Consider the following 10486-nt stretch of genomic DNA (forward strand, 5'->3'; position numbering starts at 1 on the left):
AACCCCTGACATTCTGTGATTCTGTGATAATCCAAAGAATACAATCCAAATGATAGAGAATCCCTACCAGGAGGCAGGAATGTGGCATGTATTGTATTATTGAAAGAGTACAGAAAATTGGATTTGTATTGCTATATTACTCTAGTAAGAAAATCCTGCTTTCAATATATATGCAGAGCATCCACCTTTTGAATGCAAATAGTGTCCTTTTATTACAAGCGGAATAAATATCTCTGATAATGGGATTCGTGTGGGAGCTTTAATACATTGGACAGCTGTATTTCCAGTCAACTACACTTTTCCAGAACTTTATGTGAAGGATTCAAGTCCAGATGTGTTCCTCAAGCTGAATTTTAATTGCGATTTAGAGGAAAGAAAAAGTTATATAGAGAAGAAGGTGTGGTACTCCAGCAGAAAGATACGTTACACTGAAAGAAATCTTCCTGCCTTTTGTTTGAAAAGCTTTTTCATGAAACCTGTTATCACTTCAGTCCTTCTGTGCTGAATGATTTGATATTTTCTAATCTATTGCATGACTTCACAGCATGAATACACTGCTATTGTGCTCTGTGTTTAAAAGAATAGCGCAGTTTTCTTGCATTTTCTTCTGCAGATGTTAGAAAGTGACAGAGACCTCTGGGTGAAAACTGTCTCAAGAGGTAGCTGATAGCAAACCCTGCCCTGGACTGCTTTTTCCGTGGCAGTCTCCAGGCTTGTGGTTATATCCTCTTTGCTTGAAGCACTACAACAGTCAGAATGATATTTTTTTCCTAGATCTCTGCTGGCCCGTTTCTCCTGTAACATCTGCAAGAAATTAATGAATCAGTGTTGTCCACTGAGTCCAATCCCATTGAGTTTTTCGTTAGGCTTTTGGATACAGGTAACTCACAGCCCCAGGTGACACAGTAGAAACATCAAAGCACAAAAAAAGCCAGCTCTGCTGGTTAAATTGTTTTAATTCAATCTACCTTGACGTTGTTAGACTACAGAATTTCTAAAAACAGTTGTCACATCCTCTTATTGATTCCATACAGTGAGTTGATGCTCTGCTCGGAGCTGACTGCGAATATTCTGAGACTCATTGCTTCCAAAGTTGACCTGGTAAACAGGAATAAGTCTGAGTCTCAAGGGTTAGGGTTGAGCTGGTCACTGGAAGAATGATAGATGCTCTAGAGTAAGCAGAACGGTAGCAGTTTGTAACCTGGCAGGCTGTTTTTTAGTGTGTTTTGCAGGCATGCATTTTTTACAAATGCACGATTCTGTTAAACTTGGTTTTCATATTCTATTTTGCTCATAGAACTCAGTCTTCTCCTTTGCTTCTGGGGTCTTGAAGCTACTCTTTTTAAGCAGAAGAGTGGATGTGTGTTTGGTGGGGTTTTTTTTTGCTTAAGCAATCACCAGTATTCAAACATACAACAGAAATAACTTAAAACTCACTGTTTTCATTTTGACAACGAGCAGTTGGCATCCAGTTGTTAGGTATTTGTAACTCCTAAACTGTTATTTTCTTGTTTTCTCTGGACCATTTTCAAAGTATGATCCCTGCAATGGAGCGGAAGTAAGAGATACTAAACATAGTTGTGAAATTCTCTGTTCTTTCCCCTTTGTTTTCTGAAGGTCCTGCACCATTTATTTCTCAGTAACGAAATTACTATTCTCTGTCTTGCAGGTTTTGCAGTGGGGAAGGCAGGTGACAGGATGAATGCTTTACGGAAAGTATGTTGATTGAATTGTTGCCTGACGGCAAGCACAAATAATTCATACTGACACCTCTTTATTTTTAATAATCAGTATCTTTTGTAGTCTATGCAAAGAAGTAAGTCCATGTATATGATTTGTCCATCTTGATACAAGTAATCGTAGAATCACTTCGGTTGGAAAAGGCTTCTAAGGTCATCCAGTCCAACCGTAAACCTAACACTGCCAAGTCCGCCACTAAACCATGACCCTTAGTGCAGCATCTGCCTGTCTTTTAAGTACCTCCAGGGATGGTGATTAAACCACTTCCCTGGGCAGCCTGCTCTCGTGCTTGATAACCCTTTCAGTGAAGAAATTTTTCCTAATGTTCAACCTAAACCTCTCCTGGTGCAACTTGAGCCCATTTCCTCTTGTCCTATGACGTGTTACTTGGGAGAAGAGACCAAGCCCCACCTCACTACAACTTCCTTTCAGGTAGTTGCAGAGAGCAATAAGATCTCCCCCAAAACTCCTTTTCTCCAGGCTAAACAACCCCAGTTCCCATAACCACTTGTGCTCTAGAGCCTTCACCAGTTTGTTGCTCTTTGGACACATGTAATGCGGTTGCCCTGCAATGAAATTCTGTTAATACACTCATTATTTTCTTTCTGTTCCTTTTTCTGTGATGTGTACCTATCTCTGCTTGGTCCCTTGTTTCCATTGTCTTCATAGCACACAATCTGCTCATACAGTTCATATGAAGGAATTTGTCTCTTACACATACATAATGACCTTATCAAGGCTCCTTTAAATTTCAAAATGTTACTTGTCCATCTACATTAGATCTAGTTCGTGTTGTAATGCTCAACTGAGCTTTCAAAGTATCAAGGCTAAAATACACGATCTCTGATGAAGTTGTTACTATGTTGAGAAATCCTTTCAACTATTCAGTCTGTTGGGAGAAAGCAGTTCTATAAAGAGAACATTTTTATTTCTATAAAGTAAGTGGTTTAGATGTGGCAACCCCTTTTCTTAAGATTTCTGGCTTGCTTTTTTTTGGTCTAGTTAACTGAACATGGTAAATTTCTAATACTTTGCAGAACAGTTGAAGAAAAAATGTTTTCTGCTTTTATTTTCTAGGCAAAGAATAAAGCAATACGCTGCTTACATTTTATAGAGCGGTATCAGAACCACACAAGTAAGTATTATGATTTTTTTAGATTCTTTCTTTAACTTTCAATGAGTATTGAATATACTGAAAAGAATTAGTTGCAACTAGTTAAAAGCATAAAGAGATATTAAAGAAAATCTTTCTGATCTGATGCATTGTACTATTGTTCTTTGTGCATTATTTTAATTCTTCAGCATGCTGTATGAGATCTGAAGCCCCAGACCATTTTAGCTAGACAGTGGTAATGTCAGAGTACCTACTCTGTCAGTCCCTGTGTAAAACAAACCACCATTAACGGGAATGAGTATGTGGTTTACTCTCTTACTTTCACTCAGGTTTGTATCAACAGCTGTGGGAAGGTCTCTGAAGAAAAGTTAAGATTACATAACATGAGATGTTATTTAAACATGGAGAGATTTACCTCCCTTCTAGTCCCCTGTCTTTGCTTCAAATACATATTCTATATGGAAAATCCAAGAATGCTGAAGCCTATTAAGAAGTGTTAGGTTAGAAGCTGAATTATTAGGAAAACTCTAAGTATGAGGAAGTGAACTCACTTCAAAGCTGAATGGGAATTATTGGAGGCATACAGACACTTTTCCAAGCGGTGCTTGGTTTGGTATACAATAGTAACATAGTATTTACACATGTGAAACATTCTTAATCTGTTTCAGAAATTTACCTATCTCTTTAAAAACGGAGGGAAGTAAAACCAACTCCTTAAACATGCTGAATTAAAACTTTTCTGGAAGAAAGAATTTAGCCGTAATGCCTTTTTTTCCTCCCCTGCAGTCTACCATGACATTTCAGTGAAATTTAAATGCACAACCATCCGTATGAAGAAGCAAAACAAAGGTAATTAAAGCTGCATGAAAAATTTGAAGTTTTATTAATTTATTCGTTGAAGTTAAATTTGTACGGTGTCCATCTACTTCTGAGATGGATCATTTGGTGCTAATCTACAGTGTTTTACATGGTGGAGATGACCAGTTGTTTTTCATTAGAAATACCCACTGTGCTGATGACATTGTTTGGACTTTGGCCCTCTTATAGCCTCCTGGTGGGAGTTATTTTTGGTTTTCTTTCATGCTGCTTAAGTGCAGTTGCACCAGCTCTAGATTACCTAGATGTGGAAAAGTCTAATAGCATAGATGTTGGAGGCAAAGGTCTTTAGAAGAACCCTGCAGGTTTTTCTTCCCACCATGTGCCCCATGCATGCTTTGGAGAACCGATAGGCTCATTCCCTTATTTTTCAGTGACTTTTTACTCGCTGTTTTCAGAGGTACTTTAGTGTGCAGTGGTGGGAGTGCTTCAGACAGGAATCAGAAAGCAAGTTAATCTGTGTGGCTGTGCTTCCAAGAGTCCATACTAGAATAGCGTGGGCAAATGTCCTCCCTCAGCTGCCTCAGACTACCTGTGATCATGAGCTGGAGACAGGACAGCATCCAGCCTGCTGCTTCCTTGAGACCATTACTGCTCTATTTTCCCTCGAGCTGCCAGTGTGGAAACTAGAGGCAGCCTCTACCCTGGCTTGTTGTCCTTCACCGTGCCAGCACAAAGACCACCTGATTATTTCACAGTGGCAGTGTTTGCATTTCTACCTCTTTGCAGGCTGTTCTTCACTTTGATCCCAGTTGTAGTACAGGCAAATGGTTCTTTAGACTCCTGTAGGTTAGATGCGAGTAGTAGTGAGTCCATGCCTGGTCTCAGCTCACAGGTCTGTCCTTCCACAAACCTACTGGTCAGTGACGTTAGATGTACAGTTGCCTTCTGCAGCTGCTTCATCCCAGAACCCTCTGCCCCATCCCAATCACTGGAGACGGGCCCACATGCACCCAGATGTTTGTCCCTCATTCACTTCACATTCACAAGTCCCCCTGGGTGTAATGAGTATGGATCCCCTGCCCAGCCCAGATCCGAGGGCCCCCTACTCACTAGGTAGTTGGCTCAAAATTTGCTAGTGAGACATGTGCACCCCTCATGCACAGCAGGCTTGGGGAAGATAGGCACACCAGATACTTGTTCCCAGCAGCTACCACCAGGCAGACAGGCTGTGGCTTGTGGTCCAGCTCCAGTCACTGGTGGGTTTGTGTAACACTGATGATTCTCACACCAGGTCTCCCCTAGTTTACAGTCTTAGCAGTTACAAAGTCCAGGTAGATCTTTCTGGAAGTGGCACCTGTAGGTTCTCGATAGCCCATCAGTCAGTGGTGATGTTTGTTTCTTGTCCGTGTCTCTATGTTTGTTTTGTCAGGTCTCTGTATATTTTGTTTCTGGTTTCCCGTTTTTCCCCCTCAGTTTCCCAGCTGACAAAGTCCTCAATCAGATAACCTCACTAGAATAAACATTCTCACACTCTCACATGCTCTCACCCAGTTGTATGGCTGACAAGGTTTGCTTCTCATCACTGCCTCCCTTAGCATTTGTCACTCGTGTTTGTGTGCCTGTGTGTTTTCATCACTCTCCTTTAACATACCCTTACAGGTACCAGTCCATTGGAAGTGCTTGCAATTAAAAACACTTTAGTCCACAGAGGTATTAAATCACTACTCTTGGTAGTTGTGAAGTATGGCGACTCACCATGTCTAATGTCAACAGTTCTGTACCAGCAAGACCCGGCACAGATTTTATCGTTGGACTGAAAACAGACAGAAGGCCATAACTTTGTTCCCCTCCCAGCTTTAGCCCAAGAGATACACAGCCCACCACACTTGTCCCTCAGTTGTGGATGTGTCTAATAGCATCCACAGGCACACTGACCTTTTGAAGACGTCACGGACTTTCTGCTATCCCTTTCCTCACCTTGAAATCTGTTGCAATACGTGCTTTGCCAGTCATTTACAATGACAGGGATGCATCCAGAGCAACCTTGTAAACTGCTATCACCTTCTTCAGGATTGCGATTTAAAAAAGTTGTAACACATGAGGTAGTTTGGGGGGCTAAAGGTTACCTTTATTCTAATGCATTGTGATTTTCAGTGTGATCCATTTTAACTTCTAAGGTGTTTCTGTTTTGAAGACCTGCAGCAATAACATGAGGCCATTTTTTTCCATGAATCTTTTGAGTTAGACCTTTGTTTACGAATGTTTGATTTGGCTTCTTTAGCTTCATTTTGCTGTCAGGACACATGAAGGTAGCTACGGTTCTAGAAGACAGATTTAGTTTGTTGCTGAGCACTTTTCATTTGTCCTCTAATTTTAATATACAAAAAGGAAACCAATTCATTTACATGGCTAGTTCTGTGTAAATTACTTCAGCTGCATTATGGTAAGGTCTAAACTTCAAGAGCCCTTAATTATTAGCTCACAGTAAGTCAGAAACATGGGATAATTTTCCAGTCAGGACACCGTCATGTTCAACTACTTAATTCATCAATTTCTACAACCTCTGAGTAAGCTGAAGTTTATTTGGTACTTGTGCTTTTCATTTCTCAGCAAAACAGTCTGTATCTGTCTTTGTTGAATTTCTGTGTTTTGGTTTCAAATTATGTTTCCAGTTTGTCAGACCTACCTTGGCTTCTCCTAACCTCCAGTAAGCTTGCAGCCATTCCCAAGATTGTATCTTCAGTCCATTTTTTGAATCCTCCCACTCAAGTCATCAATGAAGATTCTTTCATATTGAAGCCATAAGAAATCCACTGCAGGATACTCTCTGGAAAATGCTCTTGGTCTGACAGCAGACTGCTGGGGGTTGCATACTTCCCATGATGATTTTGCCTTGTTCTTATTTCCTTACTTTATTTGTGAGAGTATCATGCCGAACTGTGTCAGAATGCAAGTCCAGTTCTGTCAGCTTAGCGCCTTAGCCTTCGTAGCTTGTTGCTGCCAGTTTTGGACAGTGCTTTTGCCTAATCTGAGTGTCTTGCCAACCTTTTCAGCTACACAACACATTCACATGTACACAAGTATCTTCTAAAACCTAGGAAACGCTTTTCCACTTAATATTTTCCCTGGTTTATAACTGATGGAACTGGAGTGTGCATTTCCTGAAACAGGTTTTATGTTTTCCAAGAAAAAAATGTGTCACAGTTATTCATCGTTTGCACGTTAGACCGTGGCATACGTAGACTGATTTCACTTAAGCATAAAAGATCCCTTCTGTTTCCCACTGGCATTACAGCTGTAGAGTTACACATCCTGAAGCCTCTCACTTTGCATAATTAGAGCTGGCAGATGATCTCCAGTTTCTGTACATAATAGGACTCAGGCAGGCATCTCAACAACTGATAGCAACAAAGCCTTATGTTTCAGTAGAAAAGGTAAAGTCACTGTTACACTTCAAATGTTTCTTTCTTGAATTGTTAGGAATCCCTAGGATTCCTAATCCCAGCAAAGAGAAAAAAAAAAAACCAAAACAACTTTATATAGTCAGGATTACATATTAGACAAATGAATATCCAAGGTCAAAAAGTGTTGTAACATGAGCTTAGCTCAGAGTAAGCCCTTACTGTGGATTTCAAGCAGATGTTCTACTTCCAAACTCTCCTTAGTGGCTACTCACAAAATCTAATTTAGATTGCCTTTAACAAGTTGTGTTAGTTTATAGGAAGGATACATTTTAAATATTTCTTTTGGTTACTTTTTTATCTTTTTCAGTGTGAGAAAATTTGTTCTCTTCTCTTACCTAGGCTTCCTTGAATTAAACCACAGAAAGGCAGCTTGCCTGCCACAGGCAAGTAAAAAGTGTCTGAGCCCAACTTTTTCTGCACAGCTGGAGTTTGCAGTTGGAATCCTTTGCTTTTGCCTCTGAAATAAATTTTATTCAGTGACTGATGGACTAGTTTGCTGCCTTCATCTTGTGCATCAACAATCTGCAGAAACCTGATTGAGATAAGCTGGGAGAAAGACAACAAAAAACCCACCAGAAATTAAATGCTTTGATCCATTGAAAATGCAGCTTTGACAAACAGCCTTCCAGAAGTCATTCACATGTAACTGTGTCTAAAACTTGACTTTGTGTTGTACCATAGAAAACAGTATTTTTGTAAATGGCAGAAGAAATGGCTTTGGATGGTTATAGTTTATTTTCTGGTTACAGGTTAAAAGAAGAGACATATTGGCATTATAAAACCTGTAGCACTAGAATAGACTTTTCTCCCCCTCCTCATTTACTCAGCAGCAAGACTGTCCTGCAGAGTGGACTGATTAATAACCTGGCTTTTCAGCTTTTAAGTAAGATACCTTAGAACTATCAGAAACCAATTTTTAAAATAGAGCTAGGCCCCATGAAACAAGAGAGCAAAATCAGACTCCTTAAAAAACTTCATTGAAATCTGGCAAGTCTAAGAAACCACTTCAATTAAAGCTAATGAGCTAGAGTTATATGTCGGAGCTCATCTAGCACTCTGTGATGGAGAGGGACGCAGCTGACATGCAAAAGTCTTGTGTTTGTGGATTTTGAAATATGTTTGTCTCTACTCCCCACTCACCTACAAATTTCAGGTCATTACATGTAGAAGCTTTTGGCCTGTGATTTCCACAGACATACAGAAACTTTTTTTGATGGGTGATCCTGCTCTGGCAGGGGGGTTGGACTAGATGATCTTCCAAGGTCCGTTCCGACCCTTAACATTCTGTGATTCTGTGATTTGTTCTTTATGCTAGATTAAAATAGCTGTTTTCTTCTAGAAATCTAGAGAGTATTTTTCTGTGAAGTTTTAGAGTGTGAAGCTGAGAAATTGCTGTTGCTGAGAGGAGGGAGGTAACAGACACTTTAGAAATCAACTGCGAAGCATGAATTTGGTGTAAGTGGGTACAATGATGCCTTCCTCAGTTTGCAGGCAGCTTCTGTCCCACTTTGACTGCTCAAAGCTTTGCTTACCAAAAGCCAAAATGTTATTTTTCTGCTGAGTGGGAGAAAGAAGTTGCCTTTTTGGTGAATGTTCCGAGGGTGGTGGGGTATGTTTGTGTTATTATTCTAAAGCTGCCAACCAATGATACTTCTAAGGAATACTACCCAAAGCTGTTGTATTAAACAATTCTTCAGGTTGCATTTTTTATGGACTTACATTCTGAGTTTATAGGTGATGATATTTTCATTTTTTTAAAATTACGTTAAGTAAAATGTATTTAGTGTAAAAAAATCCATGATCTTTATGTTAGCACAGCTGGAAAAGTCTGATCTTCCCAGAATGGTTTTGCCATTTTTAAGATATAATGTGTTCTAACATGCTAAGTATGACAAATAACTAAAACCAGGTCTTAGTTCTCTCATTTTCCTTCGCTAAGTTGTATGCTTACAAATAATCACATAATGCTAATTTGTACTTTTTTTCCCCACAGGGTACGGTCTTCATTGCCACCGAGCTATCATTACCATCTGCAAACTAATTGGCATTCAAGACATGTATGCCAAAGTTTCTGGATCCAAAAACTTGATTAACATTACCAGAGCTCTCTTTAAAGGCTTGACAGAACAGGTAGTTTGCAGTCTCAGTGGTTCTATACGTTAGGTCAGGGCACAGACCGGGACTGATATGGTAATAGTTTGTGGACAAACAGTTTATATTCTAGGGTTAAATGAGGTAATTTTCCAAAGAGCAAACAAAACCAGCATGTGAATAATTCCTCAGCAGTTGCATGATGTCGTCCAGTCAGAAATATGTAACACTGCCGGTTCAACAACCAAGTGCTGCCAGGCTTTCCTTTGTAGTATTTCTGGAGATATTTGAAAAGACGCGGGCAGAGGAAGTAGTGGCCTAAGTTTTGTTGCTGCTGCTTGTTTAGTTGCATTCTAGGTTTTCAGCACTGAAATGAACACTCCAGCTGTTTCTAGCACAAGTATAGTTAAGATCTCTGAAACAAGTCAGAGAGGCAGTGTAACTGCCTCTAACTCAGAGTGCTCGCAATGGAGATGTCTCTCTCTGAACCAGCTGCCTGTTAGTTGACAGAAAGATCCAGCATGCAGCATTTCATCTGACTTCCTTTGAACACCAGCCATAGGATGAATCAGTTCTTTGGAAATTCCTGATTATCTCGGTTGTAGAGTCTTAGTAGCTGCCAGGATTTAGCTGTTTTCATTCCCGGTATATCCTTGCAAAGCTCTAGCTGTCAAATCTGTCACCTCATCCTAGCCAACTTTTTCAGTTTAGCCTCAGGAGAGAAGAGGGTTTTGATCCTCTTCGCCTAATAAGATAGTTACAGATGCGTATCAGTATCTGAGGCTGAGCAGACTTGAGGAAGTCTGTCAATCTATTTTCAATGCATTGTCTCTGAGAAGGCTTCCACAGAATGAATAGAAGGGCCCGCTGAATAGATTATTGCTTTGAGAGATGCGCATTTGATATATTTTCTTAACTGCCCTGAATGGGAAAGATTTCCTGTTCCCAGTACACATTTATTCTGTAAAATGTGTTAACAAAAGGGCTTGTATGCAAGGAAGAGGTATAGTTTAAAATAATGTTAAATTCCTATCATTATATTAGCTAATATTACCTGTCAGGGCAGTAATAAGCACTTTACTGGTTTCGAAGCAAAATTTATATCCATATAAAGACATAAAAACTATACGGCACATTACTAACATGCCAATTTGTGTCCTTATTAGCAGGATGGGGCTTTTCTGACCAGATCCTTTCTAGAAGGAAACTCCTCTGTGATGACATTGTATCTGCAGTCTAGCTATCTGAATTTCTGCTG

At 39.9% G+C, this 10486-nt stretch overlaps 1 protein-coding gene across 1 annotated transcript in view; it reads left to right on the forward strand.

Annotated features, from left to right (window-relative positions):
- Positions 1 to 613: 613 nt before the first annotated feature.
- Positions 614 to 10486, forward strand: part of MRPS5 (mitochondrial ribosomal protein S5) — a gene marked incomplete at its 5' end in the record, with an annotated part of 10308 nt that continues 435 nt past the window's right edge. Inside the window, 5 exons of the mRNA XM_009866470.1 lie at positions 614 to 659; positions 1670 to 1716; positions 2818 to 2875; positions 3641 to 3703; positions 9131 to 9267. Of these exons, the coding sequence (XP_009864772.1) occupies positions 614 to 659; positions 1670 to 1716; positions 2818 to 2875; positions 3641 to 3703; positions 9131 to 9267 (351 nt within the window). The remainder of the gene's footprint in view (positions 660 to 1669; positions 1717 to 2817; positions 2876 to 3640; positions 3704 to 9130; positions 9268 to 10486) is intronic.

Source organism: Apaloderma vittatum, unplaced genomic scaffold, assembly GCF_000703405.1.
Source record: "Apaloderma vittatum isolate BGI_N311 unplaced genomic scaffold, ASM70340v1 scaffold15280, whole genome shotgun sequence".
NCBI lineage: Eukaryota > Metazoa > Chordata > Aves > Trogoniformes > Trogonidae > Apaloderma > Apaloderma vittatum.